Source organism: Staurois parvus, unplaced genomic scaffold (genome assembly GCF_062004578.1).
Source record: "Staurois parvus isolate SC_StPar_1 unplaced genomic scaffold, SC_StPar_1.0 ptg000175l, whole genome shotgun sequence".
NCBI lineage: Eukaryota > Metazoa > Chordata > Amphibia > Anura > Ranidae > Staurois > Staurois parvus.
The window spans coordinates 9107-29201 of NW_028317971.1; the positions used below are offsets into that span (position 1 = coordinate 9107).

The following is a 20095-nucleotide window of genomic DNA, read 5'->3' on the forward strand; positions in this document are numbered from 1 at the left end:
ATCATTGGTTGATGGAAGGAAGGGGTGAATGGAAGGAAGGGAGGGAAGGAAGGGAAGGAAGGGAAGGAAGGGAAGGAAGGAAGGAAGGAAGGAAGGAAGGAAGGAAGGAAGGAAGGAAGGAAGGAAGGAAGGAAGGAAGGGGTGGGTGAATGGAAGGAAGGGAGTGGTGGGTGGAAGGAAGGAAAGGTGGGTGGAAGGAAGGAAGGGAGGGAGGGGTAGGTGGAAAGAAGGAAGGAAGGGAGGGGTGGGTGGAAGAAAGGTAGGTTGGACTGACATGACTCATTCAGATGCTCCAGAGCTTTTGGCTGCTGTGTTCAATTTCAATTCACACCTCCTCTGAAGCTGCATGGACTGGAGTGTGGGTGGGCACAGGGGGAGGCAGAGCGATCCAGCCTCTCTTCCTTCTTCTCCTATTGGTGCGGAGGATGGAGGGAGGAGCTAGGCACTGAGAGGAAAACAGCGGGGGGGGAAGGGGGGGTAGAAAGAAAACGGAATGATCAGGTATGTTCTGTGCAGTGGTGGGGGTGGTGACAAGCAGCAATCTCCTGTATGGCTTTCAATGAAGCAGCTGGAAGCCACAGGAGGGAGAGGAGGAGATGTGACTTCCAGCTGCTTCATTGAAAGCCATACAGGAGTACAGGAGATTGCTGCTTGTCACTGCCCCCACCGCCACCCCTCCCACACACCCATAATCCCTTCAGTTCTCGCCCCCACCTTATTTCCACTCCGCAGGCGACTGGAAATTTCGAGGGCTGCAAGGATGGTTGGCAACTCTTTTATGGGGGGGGGGGGGTTCAGACCCCCCTGACCTCCCCTTATGTGCTCCCCTGGTTGCATTTCTGAAAAAGAACAGGGTGAAAGTGATTCAGTGGTCAAGTATGTCTCCTGATCTGAATCCAATCTCCTGATCTAAATCCAATCAAATACCTATGAGGAATTCTGAGGAGACAAGTTGAGCATCACTCTCCATCCAGTATAAAGACTCTAAAGGAGATCATTCTTGAAGAATGGAAAAAGATCAATGTTGCAATATGTCGCCAGCTTGTTCATTCCATGCCGAGAAGACTTAGTGCTGTCCTTGCAAATCATGGAGGTCATACAAAGTACTAGATGATGTAGTTTTTGTTGGGGGGAGTATTTATTTTTGCATCAACTAATTTGAGTAAAACTGAAGATTTTGTAATCTAAGTTATATTATTAATCTTACTTTCATGTATTGCGCTAAACAAGTGATAGAACTCAGTTTTGTCAAAATTTTGGAAATTGTTCTTATGTTCATTGAGATATTGATTAAAATGTTACTTTTCAAACAGGATGTGATTGCACCACACATGTGAGTTATTGCCGTGTAAAGGTTTATAAAGCGTTTTCTATGGAGATTTTTAAATACCGTAGTTTGGCACCATTCCACAAGCATGCGCAATTTTCTTTTCAATGTTTTTTTTTTTTATTGTATTTCAAACAAATACAACAGAGTACAAAATTATAAAAAGAACTTGGATTTGAATATGAGTAAGGTACCGTACATTTTAGTAGAAGTGCTAAGTATAAAAAAAAAATCACGCAGTGTCAGCTAATGTTAACAATACAAAATACAAAGTTCTGGATCTTTCCATTGTTCCACACCATCAGAGCCTTCTAATGGGGTACTGAGTGCTTGCGTGTGCAATATTATAGCGTGACATCTTTGGTATCTACTTAGGCGGCATAGCGCCGTATTTAACATTTTACCCCCTAAAAAATTAGGTATTATATTGTGTTTGTGTGCATTAAAGTTCATGAAAGTGTGTTTTTTCCCAAAATATTTTGGGTGTACTGCTGTGCAAATACAGTGTGATGTAAAAAAAAAGGCAAAAAGCCACGATTTTATTTACTAGGGCCTTTGCTAATATATATGGATGTATACAAATATTATTATTATTATACAGGATTTATATAGCGCCCACAGTTTGCTCAGCGCTTTACATTATAATGGGAGACAATACAGTAACAATACAGTTCAATACAAGAGGGTTAGGAGGGTCCTGCTCCTTGGAGCTTACAATCGAAGAGGGAGGGGCTAGTGATACAAAAGGTAGTAACTGTGGGGGATAGACTGGTAGGAGGAGTAGAAGATTCCACGATTAGCTGAGGGCAGGATAGGCTTCCCTGAAGAGATAGGTTTTCAGAGATCGACTACAAGTGAGCAGAGTAGGCGATAGTCTGATAAATTGGGGTAGAGAGTTCCCGAGGATGGGGGAGGCTCTGGAGAAGTCCTGGAGATGAGCATGGGAGGAGGAGACAAGGGAGCTAGAGAGCAGGAGATTGTGGGAGGAGCGGAGAGGATGGTTTGGGTGATATTTGGAGACAAGATTGGTGATGTAATTTGGGGCAGAGTTATAAATGGCTTTGTATGTTATTGTTAATGTTTTGAATTTTATCCGTTGGGCAATGGGAAGCCAGTGGAGGGATTGGCGGCAGAGACGGATGGCAGATACGGAACGGTTAGTAACGTGGATGAGCCTGGCACAGGGGTGGCCTGACCATTCGAGCACTCGGGCACTGCCTGAGTGCCTGGGGGCTGGTAAGGGGCCCCATGAAATGCCCTTGGTACCTTTTTATAGGCTTTTTTTTGAGTGTGGGCAAGGACACAGGGGCCCCATGATCCCCTATTGCCCGAGGGCCCCATGAGTTGTCAGTCTGCCCCTGGTCTGGCAGCAGCATTCATGACAGACTGAAGAGGGGATAGCCTGCGAGTAGGTAGGCCTGTGAGAAGGGAGTTACAAAAGTCAAGGCGAGATAACACGGGAGTGAATAAGTTGCTTAGTAGTATATAAGGTTTGATGGCTCTAAGTAATTTTCTAGTAAATATAATGATTTTTTAAGTTAAACAAAAAGTGTCAGATAAGGCTTGGTCTTCAAGTGTACATATGAGGCAGTTTTGCAGGTGGGGAAATTATTTATTATTTAGGTCTCTGAGCAGATACTGTTACTGCAATATTTTTGCACATTTTCAGTGCACTGTCATGCAAAACTATAGCGCATTTGTCTCAATATGAAGTTGTTCTTTAATACTCTCTACTTAAAAGAAAAGCACATAACCCTAGATTTAGTACTGCCCTTTTCAAACATGGCCGCTACACGTGCACTAGAGCAGGGCGGAAGGAAACGTGTCCTCTGCCCGTTCTGTGCGCGGTGACGCTGGGGAACCACATCTTACGTCAGGTTCTAGGATCGGACCCCGGCAGGCAGTGTGGTCGGGATGGGGAAGGCAGATTTCCTCACCCCAAAGGCGATCGCTAATCGCATCAAATCGAAGGGTCTGCAGAAGCTGCGATGGTACTGCCAGATGTGCCAGAAACAGTGCCGGGACGAGGTGAGGACATTGGAGGAGATGCCGGGCCGGGCTCCGAGGCTGGTTGTATCACACACAGTATGGGGCTGAGATGAGCCGAGCTCTGTATACAGGAAGTGTTGTAGAATCGTGTGTTGGGGTCACAGCATGCATGAATCCAGTTAAAGTCTATGTACACCGTCAGGCTCAGTGTACACTCAGTCTCATCTGTTTTTGAAGCCTCTCTAATGCCTGCCAACACTCTGTGTCAGTTATATGCATTGCAGCGCATAGTGTTGTTCACATGGGCATGCCACTTTGCATATCGCCAATCTGACATTTCTCTGCCATGTAGAGGTTGGATGGCTGGCTTGACTGCTTCTTAAACACCTCCATTCAAGTCAGTTTGAACACACCACAAATTCCCTGGCGGCGTTTACAGCGCATTTGAGGTGTGTTTAGAAAACGTTACTCGCCGAGTTAATAGTATAAGAATCCATAAGTGACTGGGACTGCTGTGCCTGTGAAAGCGATTCACGCTTGGATTGCTCTTCAGATTGACAGGCAGTGAGGAGGCAATATGTTGCCTGGTTTACCCTACCTGTACTACTGTGTGGTTGTGCCAACACGCTGTTTGACCACTTGCAGACCAAGCCTTTTCTGACACTTTTTGTTTACATGTAAAAATCTTTATTTTTTGCTAGAAAACTACCCCCCCCAAATATTATATATATATTTTTTAAAGCAGAGACCCTAGAGCAGGGCTCGACAAATCCCAGGAGCCAGGTCGCCATGGGGACTAAAAATTACATCCTGGCGCCTGGGCGCACACACTGCCTTCCATTGACTTCAATGCAAAAGCGCCTCCCATTGACTTCAGTGCAAAAACTCCTATCAATAGCAAACCTATGTGAACACTTCTCTGCATGCCACTCTATCACTTGCAAGTCTGGAACGCACTGCTACAAACTCTCACAGGACCCTTTTCATAATGGCACTCAAAAACCAATGCATGTATATCGCATCTGTGAGAACCACCTCTATAGGGACACATAATATCTAGCCTGTCATGCGACTCTGTGAGTTTGAGAATGCATCCAGAATCGCATATGTGTGAACCAGGGCACACCTGGGCGTTTTGGGGTCACAGCAGAATCGCTGTGGTCGCACAATGCAGGTATTTTTAATGGCACCTAAAACGTGGTGCGGTTTTGCTGTGATTGTCGCACGGCAAATCAGATCGCCTGAAGCTTGATGCCCATAAGTTGCCTTGCCCCAGGTGCTGACAACCCATGTTTTGCTAAAAAAACCCAAAACTGGCTCCTAACTTTTTCAGCTGGCTCCTAGATTCAAAGCAAATTTCTCAAGCCCTGCCCTAGAGAATAAAATGGTGGGTGTTGCCATTTTTTATGTTGCACAGTATTTGCACAGCGGTTATTAAACCGCAATTTAAAAAAAAACAAAAAAACACTTTTTTGAATTTGGAAGCACAAAAACACAATATAATACCCAATTGTTTGGTAACATTTAAAGATGATGTTACATTGAGTAACTAGACACCAAACATGCCACACTTTAACCGTCTCCCGCCTGCCATATAAGACAGTGACGGGCGCAAGGAGGTTCTCTCGTTCTGGGAGGAGGTCATGTGTCGTCCTCTCACTCTAACCACTCTGACTGCGTGGCGATCGGTAGTACCCTGTGTCCCTCGGACACAGCGGATCACCGATCAACGGAAAGAGCCAAAGACGGCAGCTGGGTCATGTGATCAGCTGTTTCCAATCACAGCTGATTGCATGTAAATAAGGAAATGCCGGTTATCGGCATTTCTCTCCTCAGGAGCTGTCACGCTGACAGCTCGAGAGGAGAGCCGGTAATCGGCATTCCTCAGAGGGGACATGTACACTGATCATTAGAGCACTGATGATCAGTGTAGCCCCATCAGTGCCACCTGTCAGTGCTCATCAATGCCACATATCATTGCACATCAGTGCCACATATCGGTGCTGCCTATCAATGCCATATGAGTGCTGCCTTTCAGTGCCCATCAGTGATGCCTATCAGTGCCACCTACCAGTGCCACCTATCAGTGCCCATCACTGCAGCCTCATTAGCGCACATCAGTGAAGGAAAAAAAATCACTTATTTACAAAATTGTATAACAAAAACTAAGAAAAACCTTTTTTTTTTTCAAAATTTTTAGTTGTTTTTGGTTTGTTTAGCAAAAAATAAAAATCCCAGAGGTGATTAAACACTACCAAAATAAAGCTCTATCAGTCTCAAAAAAAATTATAAAAATTTCATATGAATACAGTGTTGTATGACCGCGCAATTGTCATTCAAAGTGCGACAGCGCTGAAAGCTGGAAATTGGCCTGGGAAGGAAGGGGGTTTAAGTGCCCGGTAGTCAAATGGTTAAAACTACGCATGCCCGTGCAACGGTGCCATAGTGAATTATTAATATCCATAGGTGCCGCTTTAAAAGCTTTTACAGGTTACCACTTTAGATTTACACAGGAGGTCTCATGCTAGAATTACTGCCTATTATCTGATGTTCACAGAGATACCTCACACATGTGGGACGATCGCTGCTTGTGCACGCGCAGAATTGAGTTGTGCGCAAGCATGCGGGAACAGGGGTGCTTTAATGTTTTTGTTTTTTTTTTATTAATATTTATTTTATTTTTACACTGTTGATTTATTTTTCTTTCACTTATCACAGAGGATACAAATGTCCCCTGTGATAACAATAGGCAGTGACAGGTACTGTTTACTGAAAATTCCGGGGCCTATTAGACTCCAGATCTCTCATCTGCCCTTCACAGCATCTGACCACAGATCAGTGTGATCAGATGCCTTCCCAATGGTGAAAAAATAGTGCTAATTACATCCAGCAAAACAGAAATTGTTCTGGTCTCTGATTACCTCGCTAATCAGCCGCTGGAACCACTGACTGGTTGCTCGGGTCTCCTGGTGGTACGAGAGAGCCACGGGAGGGGGGTCTTCCCCTCCCACTGCTTGTAAAAGTAATCCAGTGGCTAATTAGCCACTAGTATTGCTTTTATAAGAAAGCTGACCGCTGGCTCTAGAAATAGTAACGGGATGATGCAGAAAAGTTGTGAAAACGTACATTTACATAGGGAAGCATTTTTTATGAGCTTTTGTTGTGCTTTTTTTGAACACAAAAAATACTTGGTGTGAAAGCAGCCTAATAATTAGTCTTTGGAATAAACTTATATCTGGAGTATTATGGAGTGGAACTTTAATTTTATACCTATTCAGTTTGATTCTTTCATATGACAAGAACACAGTTAAGAACCAGGAGGAAAACCTAAAGAGATAACACCTTCAGTTAGTTGTCGGTACATAATGGACACAGGTCAATGGCTGTGTTTGTAATGTCGTTGGTCTCTGAGCTGTTTAGATACACCAGTACCAATGTATTTACCATTTGTTTATAGAAAATTCAAATACCTAACACTTTCATAGTGGCTTACTCTTGTCATTTTGGATGTAAATGATTTATTCATCACTGAGTATGTCTGGCTAGTTAATCTTTTTTTTGTTTGTTTTTTACAAAACAATATGGATTTTAAAAAAATATTTGTAGAAATGTTCTTTATTGCATCCTAGATCATTTTGAAAAGATGTGATTCCATATTTATAATGATTTTTTTTTCTTTATTGAAGAATGGCTTCAAATGTCACTGCTTGTCAGAATCTCACCAGAGACAGCTGCTGCTTGCTTCAGAGAATCCCCAACAGTTTATGGATTATTTTTCAGAGTGAGTATCGCTTATTCCAAAAGTGTTAAAGTGATACTAAACACACACTGTTTAATTTACAGTATCCCTCCTTTTTATGTATATTGATGATGGAACTGTATTTTTCTTTATTGACCCAGAGCAGTCTCTTCATGACTATGTGGATTATATGCCACCTATAGGTGAATGGGCACTGGCCAACCAATGAGAGAGGAGTCCTCTCCTATATAACCCCTCCTACAAAGGAAATGCCTCAGTTTTTTCACCATTGTCTGTAAGGTGGATGGTCACTGAAGGTGTTGCTTGTGCTTCTGGATCATACATATGGTCTGAGATGGTTCCTCTGAGAATCATGGACTTTAATCAGATCCATTCGGAATGCTGTTAGCCAAAATGGATGGTACCCAAGCCTCGTTGGATAAGAAGAATCCTTGGGGTTTTGCCTGTAATTCAGCCATTAGGTGCTGGACTCTGTGTAAATAGAACCCTGTGCAGTACTGAGTCTGACCAAGGTGTTTTCCAGCAGAGGGCTGTACAGGTCCAAGGCAGTGGCCCCACAGCATGGGCACCGAGCCCTTGAAGGTCTACGTGACAGGGCCCGCCGTGATGGGTGAAGGTTGGACTCAAGGTGTAAGGCTGAGTCCTGCAGCGGTAATGGTAAGATTTACTCTGTTTTTATCTTTTAAAGAAGGAAAATGGAGGGAAAACAAAGATACTGTTTTCCCTTGTTGGCGAAGGTTGCCATTAGGGGGAGTGCTTCATTGTACTTAAGCCTGCCTGGTCTTCTTTTTGGTGCCTCTAGGGGGAGCAGCCTGATGGAGAGCCAACTAGCTGCAGCCACAAGGCGTGTGCTCGGTGGTTACCCGCATGTGCAATAACAGCCGAAAGAGGAAATCGGCCATTTGTATTTATGTATCCAGAATTCCTGGGCACACGTGGGGCTGCTGCAGCTCCTTCTCTCTGGCAGGGCCAGCAACTCAGCCAGCAGTAGCAGCTATTGGTGTCTGCCAGTGTCTCGAACCATGTTAAACGGTTGCTGGAAGGGCCATTAGTGGAGGGAGTAGGCTTGGCCGAGGATTTGGAGGATGTTCCATGCGCTTTATGTTTTGCGGTAGATGCTGTTAAGGATTCAATTCATCAAATTTCTCGCATGGCCCTCTTATCAGTTCACATGCGTAGGGGTTTGTGGCCGAAGAGTTAATCGGCAGAACTGCTGTGCAAGAAATTGTAGGCAGGTTTTCCCTTTCAGGGAGAGCAACTGTTTGGGGAGGATTTGGAATAAATATTTTCAAAAGATTTCAGGAGGAAAGACTTCTCTGTTGCCTTTTTAAAAGGCAATCCAAGCGCTTCTTTTAAGGGATCAGGGGCTTTGGTGGCTGGTCCCTTATCTACCAGACAGTTGTTTTGTCGTGCGCAGGCCCCAGCCTCTAGGGGTAGGGCGCAAGGTCAGAACCCAAGGAGACCCTGGGTGCAAAAATCAGCTAAGACAGATGCTAAGCCCACCTGAATGAGAGCCCCCACTTGTTTGGGTGGGTGGAAGGCTTTTGAACTTTGCAACTGTCTGGAAGACTCCAATTCAGGAGAAGTGGGTCATTGCTACGATTTCTCTGGGATACAGACTAGAGTTTCAGGTCTTCCCTCCTCCCCAGGTTCATACAGTCAAATGTACCTATGAATCCAGAAAAAGAAGAGGGCTGTTGCAGGCACTTGATCACCAGTTGTCTCAGGTGGTGATCACGAAAGTTCCAATGGACGAGAAATTTCAAAGGTTTTATTCAAACCTGTTTATAGTCCCAAAGCCAAATGGGGATGTAAGGCCCATTTTGGACCTCAAGACTCTAAATTCGTTTCTAAATGTCCGATCCTTTCAGATGGAATCCGTCCGGTCAGTAACGGCATTAGTGCAGGAAGGAGATTTTTTTTTAGCGCCCATGGATATCAAGGACGCATACCTGAATGTGCCAATATTCAGTTCTCACCAAAAATTTCTGTGCTTTGCAGTAGGAGTTCGGCATTTCCAATTCATAGCTGTGCCGTTTGGGCTGGCCACAGCTCCTCGAGTGTTTATGATGGTTCTGGCATCGTTTTTGGGGCTGCTCAGAACTCAAGAGATATCAGTCATAGGTTATCTCAATGATCTGTTGCTGAGAGGTTGGGTGGTGCCAAGTCTGGAGCAGGATGTGGCCCTTACAGTTCAGGTTCTGGAACAACTGGGCTGGGTGCTCAACTTTGAAAAATCTACCCTGGAGCCAGTACAGAGCCTGGAATATTTGAGGATGATCTTAGACACGGTGCAGGCAGAGGTATTTCTGCGCCCTGAGAGACCAGGTCTGCAGTTTAAGGGCCAAGATGTATCCTTTAATTCGCCTCTGTATGAGATTGCTGGGGAAGATGGTGTCCTCATTCGAATCAGTACGCTATGCGCAATTTCACTCCAGACTACTGCAAAAGAAAATTCTGTCTGGAACAAGACTATCGGTTCCAGCCCTGGATTTCCATGTCTCTCTTTCCCAAGGTACTGCAGAACCTGAATTTGTGGTTGGCAACTCAGAATTTGGAGAAAGGGAGATCCTTTTAGCTGGTGGTGTGGAAGGTGGTTACAACTGATGCCAGTTTCTCGGGATGGGAGGCTGTCCTGGAGGAGGCCACTGTTCAGGGAACATGGCTTCCAAGAGAAAGGGTTCTATCCATCAATGTCCTGTAACTTTGGGCAGAGAGGCTTTCTCTGAGGTATTGGACATTCAGGCTTCAGGTCTGGCCAGTAAGGATTCAGTCAGAAATTGCCACGGCAGTGACATACATCAACCATCAGGGATGTACCAGGAGCCGGAGGGCTCAAGAGTAGGTGAATTACATTCTGACCATAGCAGAAAGTTATGTGCCAAGTTTGTCAGCAGTGTTCATTCCGAGCGTAGAGAATTGGCAGGTGGATTATCTCAGCTGCCTACTGTTGATTCCCGGGAGAATGGACACTGCATCCCGAGGTTTTCTGGGCAATCTGCCAGTGATGGGGTTGCCCAAACATATATCTGTTGGCATCCAGGTTTAACAACAAAGTTGACCTGTTTGTGTCCAGAATGAGGGACCCTCGTGTGGCAGGGGTGGATGATTTAGTGATTCCTTGGAGTCCGTTTTCCCTAATCTATGCTTTTTCTCCGGCATAGCTGTTGCCACGTCTCCTATGCAGGATTCGGAAGGAGTCTGTTCCGGTGATTCTGATTGCCCTGGCCTGGCCCAGGAGGGCCTGGTACACAGATATAGTGGGACTGGCAGTGGATGGGCCTTTGTCCCTGCCATTTAGGCCATACCTGCTCTTTCAAGGTCCTATATTGCACCCAGCTTTATGGTCACTAAATTTGACAGCATGGCTATTGAAAGCCAGATCCTAAATGATGGGGGGGGGGGGGGGTATCGGATTCTCTCATTCCCATTCTGTTGGGTGCTAGAAAGATGGTTTCTAGGAACATTTATTACAGAACTTGGAAAGCTTACAGTACCTAGTGTGAGGCAAGGAAATGGCATCTACGGAAATATTTGATTGGTAGGATGCTGTCATTTCTTCAATCAGGCCATTGGTACTGTTAAAGGCCAGGTTTCAGCTTTGGCTATTTTGTGTCAGAGGCCTATTGCCGCTCTCTCTCTAGTTTTTACTTTTTTGCAAGGAGTAATGCTTTTGGCTCCACTTGTTAGGCTGCCTTTATGTACGTGGGACTTGAACTTAGTCTTGGAGGTTTTGCAGAGACCACTGTGTGAGCCTATTAGAGAGATTCCTCTGGTCCTGTTGACCTGGAAGGTTTTGTTCCTAGTGACAATCACTTTCACGAGAAGGGCGTCGGAGCTGGTAGCTCTTTCTTGTAAAGCACCTTTTCTGATTTTGCATCAAGATAGGGTGGCATTGTGACCTCGACCGTCTCTTATGTATTCATATAATTTTACCAATGGTGGTTTCTAGTTTTCATCCCAATCAGAACATTGTTCTGCCTTTATTTTTTCCTAGGCCATAGTCGACAAGGGGGAGATCTTTGCATACCTTGGATATGGTACACGCTATATGGGTCTTCCTGAAGTCGATGGTGCAGGTCAAGGAAGTTGGATGCTTTTTTTGTGCTGCCTGATGGCTCCAGGAAGCGGCAGATGGCATCTAAAGCAACTACTTTGCATTGGATTCGCCAGTTGAGCATTCACGCCTATGGTTTGAAAGGTAAGGTCCCACCCTTTCGGGTAAGAGCACATGCTACCAGGAGTGTGGGGACATCTTGGGCAATCCACCATCAGGCGTCAGTTGCTCATATTTGCAAGGCCGCTACCTGGGCTTCAGTTCTCACACTCACAAGGTTCTACCAGGTGGATGTTAGAGCTACAGAGGCCTTTGGTCGCAGCGTCTTGCGAGTGGATAAGTAAGGTTTTGTGGGATTGTTGGTTGCTATCATGGTGCCACATCTGCTCAAAATGTCTTTATTGCTTTGGGACATCCCACATAGTCATGAATACCCTGCTCTGTGTCCTGTGATATAAAGAAAATTGGATTGTTATCTACATACTTGCCTATTAAGTGAATGTAGCCAGTGATTCCATAATCCTCTCATGACAGAAGTGGGGAAAAAAGAGAGAAACGAGGAGAAACGACTGCCGCTCCGTCGTCTCCTGGAGCGGCCCCGCCACTGCCACCAAGGGGCGAACAAAAAAGTTGTCTTGTCACCAATATTATTACAGATGATACTGTATAAGTAAACAATAAGATATGAATAAATTGTAATAATACGTATATACCAAAAAATCAATAAAAAGCCAGGAGGATTGGAAATAAGTGCTTCTTTTTCCAGTCCTTCTGGCTTTTTATTGATGTTTTGGTTTTTATATATGTATATGTTTTTTATTTCTTTTGATGGACATGTGTTTAATTTTGGATCGTTTCCACACACCTTTTGGGCACATGTGTTTGTCACTTATGACACAAGAATTTGCATGTTTTTGTATGTATATTTGATATTTATTGGAGTATATCCGTTTGCTTCGCACAATGATATATGTTTATGGTATACATCTACTTATAACACTAGTATATTAGAGCATTATTTGTGCGCTGCATATACACTTTTTCATTTATTGGCTATTAGCATTGTCACTGCCGATGCATTAGACTGTAGCTTGTCAGTCACCACCTGGCCACACCTAGTCCTGCCCACTGCTTTCTGGTTTGGCTTTACAGCCACTTCTTAGATTTTCTTTTAGGCATTAGTCCCTTGGAACAAGTGTCCCCAATGGAAGATTTTCCCTTCATTTCCATTCTGGTGACAAAACACCAGGGCAAAGAGGTTCTTATTTTACCAAAAAAACCCATATCTATACTTACTTGCTCTGTGTAGTGGTTTTGCACAGAGCAGCCTGGATCATCCTCTTGCCGGGTCTCCTGCAGGCTCTCCTAGCTCCTCTTTTCTGTCGGGTGCCCCCATAGCAAGCAGCTTGCTATGGGGGCCCCATGCTGCTCCGTGTGTCCATTCACAAGATCTTTAAATTCACATCTCCAGCTCTGAAGGGGTTACTACAAGGATCCCAGTGGGGCACCGCCAGAAAGAAAGGCTAATCTAGTCGTAGAATAGTCACAGCAGAGGTATGCTCAGCAAGGAAGTCAATGACTGTGAATTTAAAGCTCTTACGCTTATTTTGGATAGACTGCCTCTGCTTTGTGGATGTCTATTTTTGAATCATGTTACACAGATACACCTTCTAATTCATCATTATACCAGTAATTAACCCTGAAGAAGGAACTCCGTTCTCAAACATTTTGGGAATTGTGGGAAGATTTTATTATCACCAAGCAAGATATGTATCTGTATTGTTGTATTTCTAAATACACTTGGGTATATGCTGGCTTAATTAATTGGTGTATCATATTGTATTTTTACCTTTGTCCCATTTGGCCATTTTTTTGGGGAAATAATAAAGATTATTGGTTTTTTAATATATTTCATGTTTCATATCTTCTGCCTCTAAAGTCCCCTGGGGAATCCTTTGACCTTTTGATCACCTTTCATTTGTCGTATGTAAATATCAGACATAAATTAATGAAATTACATTAAAAGGTCTTAAGGGTGCTATTTTGCATTATTTTACATTGTTTCAAACCCAGGACAGAGAATATAGGGCAAGCATTGTAATTTTGTGTTTTTAACTTTTTTTTTGTATGTATTGCCATTTAAATTCATTGCTTGCTTTCAGTGGTATTTTTAATGAAAGAAAGCCTTGCTATGTAAATCTAGTTGATCTAAACAATGTTCACATTAATTCTAACTACTATAAATATACACTGGGTTTCTGCCTCTGTTACTTAGAAGAATGTTTAACTTTTTTTTTTTGTTTGTTTTGTTTTTAAGAGAATTCCGCAATGAATTTTTGGAGTTGCTGAGACGGCGATTTGGTGAGTGAGGCTGTATCCATTATTTCTGGTGAAGACCCACATTCTACCAGGCTAATATGTTTCTGGCTTTAATGTTGTTAATAAAAAATGTTGTCTTTTCTATACAGTGTCATCTTTTTAAACCTACGTATTAATGAGCTGCTCATGCCCCATCTGACTCTGACTGCACTCAGTTTGAATGGGAGGTAAAGCTGCTCTCTCACCCTCTACTTTTAGGGTTTATTGACCAGTGTATACCTTATCTTGGTTGTTTTGGCCAATGAAGAAGGAACATAATCCATGCTTGTCAGAGGCAGGTGGAGCTAAGGCAGGTCTCAGAAGCCCATTTTCACTAGAATACTAAGCTAATAAAAAATGTTCATGTGAGATATACAACATTTATGTATCTCTGTGTAGGCTTATCTTTTGAATTTTAACTTCCAACAGGTACTAAACGTGTTCACAATAACATTGTTTACAATGAGTACATCAGTCATCGAGAGCATGTACACATGAATGCCACACAGTGGGAGACACTGACAGACTTTACAAAATGGCTGGGAAGAGAAGGTAATTATTATTTTTTTTTTTTTTAAGGAGTTTTTAAGTAAATATACGTTAAACATTTTCCAAATTTAAATAAATAGCAGAATTTTATAAAGAAATGACTAATGAAGTTATAAGCCAAGATTCAGTGTGATCACTGTGCAGTAATGTTCACAATTGATGAGAATGATGTTACAGAAGGAGGAGAAATGTCTAGCAGTATAAGTGATTTAATTGAGCTATTTTAAGCCAAGAATAATCTAGAGGATTCACTCTAGAAAAAATGAACAGCCAACAGCTGCAAATACTGTAGCTTCTGAATTTTAATAAACATGCACTTACCAGTCCAGGGATCCAGTACTGTCCTCACCTGGGCCAGTTCATCGCCTGTCTTTGGGTCCCTGGTGCCACGATCTTGGATGTGGGAAGCTGGCTGTGACTTTCTGGTGCTTCACAGCCAGCTTCCCAGTGAGTAGTGCTGCACTTTCTCAATGGGCCCAAAGCCTCTTGGGACCTGCCACATGTCTCAGGAGGTTGATGGTGGGGGTAGGGGTGTGTGTAAACTTCCAAGCTTAAAGTGATTGTAAACGTACACCTATTTTGTTTAAAAGAATAACAACCATGACCTACTTACCTGCTCTGTTCAATGGTTTTGCGCAATAGTTTTGCGCAAAGCAGCCCCGATTCTCTTCTTCTTGGGTCCCTCCTGTGATGGCGCTCCAGGCCCTTCCTCCCTGCTGAGTGCTCCCCTAGAAAGCTGCTTGCCCTGGGGGCACTTCTGCTTGCTCCCCAGCCACCTGTGTGTCAATGAGAGCTGCACTCTCATAGACACACAGGGGGGAGCTGCACACTGGCAGCTATGTGTAAAATTATTTTAGCTTAATCTCGCATATGTATTTGGTAGTCCTAGTATGTGAATGCTGTTTCCATAGCTTTGCTTTATTGCAGCATAATTTACCTGATCAGTCATTTATGTCCAACATCCTTTTAGGTTTATGTAAAGTTGATGAAACACCTAAGGGCTGGTACATTCAGTACATAGACCGGGATCCTGAAACAATCAAAAGACAGCAGGAGCTAGAGAAAAAGAAGAAACAGGATCTCGATGATGAAGAGAGGACTGCAAAATTTATCGAGGAACAAGTTAGAAGGGGCAAAGGTGAAGCAGAGCCGGTAAGGACAGAGTTTCCAATAATAATGCAGAAGGTTATCTTATTTAGATTCGTTATTAAATGGTATTATGTGAATTGTAATACTTGATTTTGTTGTAATAATCCCTTTAACTGCCTCCCGCACGCCATATAAGGAAATGACGGGCGCAAGGCAGTTCTCTTGTTCTGGGAGGACGTCATATGACGTCCTCCCATTCTAACCGTGCATGCGCACCGATCGGTGGTACACTGTGTCCCTGGGACACAGCGGATCACCGATCAACGGAAAGAGCCAAAGACGTCGGCTCTGTCATGTGATTAGCTGTGTTCAATCGCAGCTGATCGCATGTAAATAAGGAAATGCCGGTTATCGGCATTTCTCTGCTCACGAGCTGTCACACTGACCGCTCGTGAGGAGAGGAGAGCCAGTAATTGGCATTACTCAGAGGGGACATGTACACTGATCATCAGGGCACTGATGATCAGTGTAGCCCCAGCAGTGGCACCTGTCAGTGCCAAATCAATGCCACATATCAGTGCTCATCTGAGCTGCCTTTCAGTGCCACCTATCAATGCCTGTCAGTGCTGTTTATGAGTGCCACCCATCAGTGCCATATATGAGTGCCCATCAGTGATGCCTGTCAATGCCCATCAATGGCACCTACCAGTGCTTCCTCATCAGTGCAGCCTATCAGTGACCATCACTGCAGCCTCATTAGCGCACATCAGTGAAGGAGAAAAATCACTTATTTTCAAAATTTTACAACAGAAACTAAGAAAAAACGTTTTTGTTTTTTTCACAATTTTCAGTTTTTGGTTTGTTTAGCAAAAAATAAAAAACCCAGAGGTGATTAAATACCACCAAAAGAAGGCTCTATCGGTCTAAAAAAAAAAATAAAAATTTCATATGGGTACATTGTTTCATGACTGCGCAATTGTCATTCAAAGTGCGACAGCGCTCAAAGCTGAAAATTGGCCTGGGCAGTAAGGGGGTATAAGTGCCTGGTAGGCAAGTGGTTAAATAATGAAGAATATGTCCTAGTTACACTGAAGGAATGTCGTATGGAGATAAAAATTCTCAGTTTGTAGATGTATGCAAAAATGAAGTGGTGAACATTTGTTTTATCAGTTGTCTGTCAGTGATACTTTTTTTTTTTGTTTTTATTTGTTTTTTTAATTTGCACTGTTTTTAAGTTTTCAAGTCAAGCTTTTTGGTAGGGAGGGGGTGCATGCAGTACCAATACACAAAAGTTTCAAAATATGTAAGAAAAAATCAGCAAAGACGATTATCTGAAAAATATACACACAGACAGTAAAGAAAAAGTAAGAAAGTCCTATAAGGAAAGGGGTGGGGGAAGGTGGTGGTGATAGGGTTGTCTGTTGAATTAGAGGTGAGAATGGTCAAAATATTATTATATGATGGTGTTTAAGAATACTACTCTGTTCTTCTAAGGTTCAAGCAGTATTGATGCAGAAAGCTTTAGCAAAATGTTAAGAAAAAGATTCTGCAAAGAAAAAGGAAAAAAAAAGTAGTCAGTTTTGCAGTGTACAGCCCAGTGGCTGAAGGGGAACACCACTGGATCTGGAGGAATTGGGGGTGGTAGGGGACACATCAGTGACAGGATCCCTCAATGGAGGATAGTACAGAAGGAGGTAGGTGCGTGTTAAATTCAATGCTGTGCAAACTTGCCATCTTTAGCAAAGTCTCACCCACACCTATAAGTTTGCTCCCACTTTTAACACTGACAGGGGTGTTTACAGTGGTCACATTTAGGTAAAACTTTTCTCCAAAAAGGAAAAGAACCTGTTTCTTTACATAAGTGTTAGATCAGTTAGGCTTCAATTCGTTAGTCACCTATATAAAATCCATGTTAAACTACTTGTCCATCTAAATTTACCCTCCTCTTGTTGAGTAAGTAGAGCCATTCTAAGACAGGAAGTGTGTTACTAGCTGGATCACCGGATGAAAATGGGGAAAAAAAGCTAAAAAAAGAAAACTAATGCAGCTATTACATCTAAAGATTGGTGGGCTGCATTATATGAAATTTGTTTTTGGGTTTGCATACACTTAACCTCCAGATGCAAGAGCAATGCATGCTGTTTCCTGTGGGAGACAATAGATGTTACACCCACAAATGCAATGCCAGCTTCTGTTATCCTGGTATGTTATTTTTGGTTAAACATTAAATTATTATTTTCATAATAAACAAGCACTCCAGCAATTGGCAACAGATGACTGGAAAGATCAGAGATTACAGTGAGAGACACATATTACCAGGGGGCATGCCTGTTACCTATGAGTCTAGTGTGGTACAAATCCCCATCTTGTTGGTGATGTCAGCCAAAGTTAAATTGAAGCTGGGTTCCCAGTAGAATATCACAGTGCATTAGGAAGAGGAGAAAGACATCTGACACATCTCATGGCTAATGCTGCCTTTACTGTGTTCAAGAAACTGAATATAGCATTTTATGAAATAAATATGGACAGGGGTGCTCAATCGACCCCACACCAGGGAAGTACATGCCCAGGGTCAGCAGCCCGTTAATCTCAATCTGGGCTTGCTAACGTGCTATCCCAAAGCATCAGTGCATCAAGGTGGTGCCGGCACAGCGGAGGAAGCAGGCGGCTGCAGAGAGAGCAGGAACCACATAAGCCGATATTGCCTGATCCTCTCCATTTTCCTCCTGCCAACTGCTAAAAGCCGACTTCTCTACTTCCCCCTCCTGCTGACATTCAGCGGCTGCAGGAGGAGAAAGTTCATTATGCAATTCTAAATTCTGAACCATTTGAGGTGACCTTGAGGTGAAAAGCATCTCATGCCAATCCACTGAACAATTATTTGGCATACATTACATAGAGGTGGTGTTTTTGTTAATTTAATTGGGCAAATAGAAAATTAATAGTCAGAATTAATTATATGTGTTCTTTATTTTCAGGAAGTTCCTGTGTACACTGAATTAAGTAGAGAAAGCGAGGAAGAGAAAGGTAGTTTTTTTCTGTCACAATCAATGTCCTTAATTCTTTGCTTTAATCAATAGAATGCAATGCCATTATCCTTGGAGAAGAAAAATCTAGGATATGTGTTGACTTCTGTTCTACACTATGAACATGATCATTGGAAATTATGAACAACACTTACATTTGTGTGTACTAGATTGGATTTGTGCATATCCAGTGCTTGATGGAAAAGTCATGTGTTGTGTATTTTTCAAATCACTTATGCCATTCAAATGCCTTTTATCTTGAGAATAAATATTATTCTCGCCAATTTACAAAGTCCTCATCTGCATGCTAGTTCTGAGTGAGTGGCTCCATCCAAGCACTGAAGAAAGAGGGTCAGCATAATATCCAGGAAACTAGTGGTCAACATTAGCTGACTATGGGGTTGATTTACTAAAGGCAAATATACTGTGCACTGCAAGTGCACTTACTGCAGAGCTTAGTAAGGTGAGGTATAGCTTCATTTTGCAAAGAATACCCAATCACATGCAAGAAAATAAACAATCTACATTTTTGCTTGCACATGATTGGATGATAGAAATCAGGAGAGCTTTCAGAGCTTCCCCTCCGATCTAAAGAAACTGCACTTGAAGTGCATTTCTGGTTGCACTTGCAGTGCACAGTATTTTTTACTTTTAGCAAATCAAACCCTATGTGTTTCTTTTATGACAGGATTTCTTACGTACTGTGAAGATAGATAAAATGTCAATCTCCCTAATGGTTTAATCTGAGCATAAAGCTACATTGATCTGTATACAATGGGATATTGCAGCCCCAGATAAGGTAGTTCTTTCCAGGATAGGTACTTTAGATACTTCCGCTAATGTGCATGTCGTCAGAGAAGGATTTAGAAGAGTAGGCTTTGAGATCTCTAGGCGAGGCTTCACCACAGACTGTTGATCTATGTTCGCTCTTGAGAGTAGACTGGACAAAAAATAAAAGGTCAAATATGGCCTAAAGCCAGCCATGGATAGATCGAATCTTGGCCAGTTCAGCAGGGCCTGGCCAAGATTCGATCCACCTCTGGGCAGCCTATCAGATCTTTTTGCCCACGACCATTGCTGGCGGCTATAACTGCTAACTGCTGTGGTGGAAGAAAAGAAAATTGTATAATTTTCAACAGCCATTTATTTACAACCTCTGCCTTGTGATGGCACTCTTTGATAAAGTACTTTTCTACTGATTTCATTTCTGCCCAAATGGGTCCACATGTCTTTCAAAAACCTGCTGCCAGTGTGGATCATTTAAGAGAAAATACTGTGCTTGGATTCTGTTGAATCTGAAACCAATGGACTTCGTAGTGTAGTTTTTCTGAACACCATTCCTCAGTTACGCCTTACAGGTCCTGTTTCAGGATTTCTTTAACTTTTCACAGGCAATGTAATCCATATCCATAGCACAGGAGATGTATAGATGTTGCATGTGGGGACATTTTGAAAGCCCAACCTGTTAAGGCTACTCCTTTTAATCTGAACTCTAGGAAGATATCTAAAACCACACATAAATGTGGTTCTGTATTCATTAGTACATATATATACATTTTTTTTTTTTTTTTTTCTCATTTCAGGTAGTGTAGGTATCTGAACATGGCCTCCTGTAGGTCAATGTACAGCAGAGCTCTGAGCTCATATGCTTGCAAAGAGCATGCAGATAGGGGAGAGCAAAGTGATAGGGAAGCTAATCTCATCCTTTACTGTCCAGTCACAATCAGGACTCAGCTCAGTTTAGGAGAAATATGTTACCATTTGTCTTCATTTACAACTGACCTCTGGGAATGAGACAAACTCTACCCTTGCAGTGGCTCAGCACCCTGCAACACAAGAGGTAAATGTTAATGCAGGGGTAAAGTTTATTACTAACCAGATTCCTGGGTCAGGCAGGCTCCTGCGTGGTCCTCAAGCTCTCAGAGCTGTGAGAAGAACCT

General features: G+C 42.9%; 1 protein-coding gene across 1 annotated transcript in view; it reads left to right on the top strand.

Moving 5' to 3' along the window:
* The first annotated feature begins 3187 nt into the window (after positions 1-3187).
* The window catches only part of LOC149462362 (DNA/RNA-binding protein KIN17-like), a 37303-nt gene continuing 20395 nt past the window's right edge, over positions 3188-20095 (top strand). The window contains exons 1-6 of the mRNA XM_089676858.1: positions 3188-3355; positions 7003-7097; positions 13451-13494; positions 13921-14043; positions 15011-15192; positions 18108-18156. Of these exons, the coding sequence (XP_089532984.1) occupies positions 3242-3355; positions 7003-7097; positions 13451-13494; positions 13921-14043; positions 15011-15192; positions 18108-18156 (607 nt within the window). The 5' untranslated portion in view covers positions 3188-3241. The remainder of the gene's footprint in view (positions 3356-7002; positions 7098-13450; positions 13495-13920; positions 14044-15010; positions 15193-18107; positions 18157-20095) is intronic.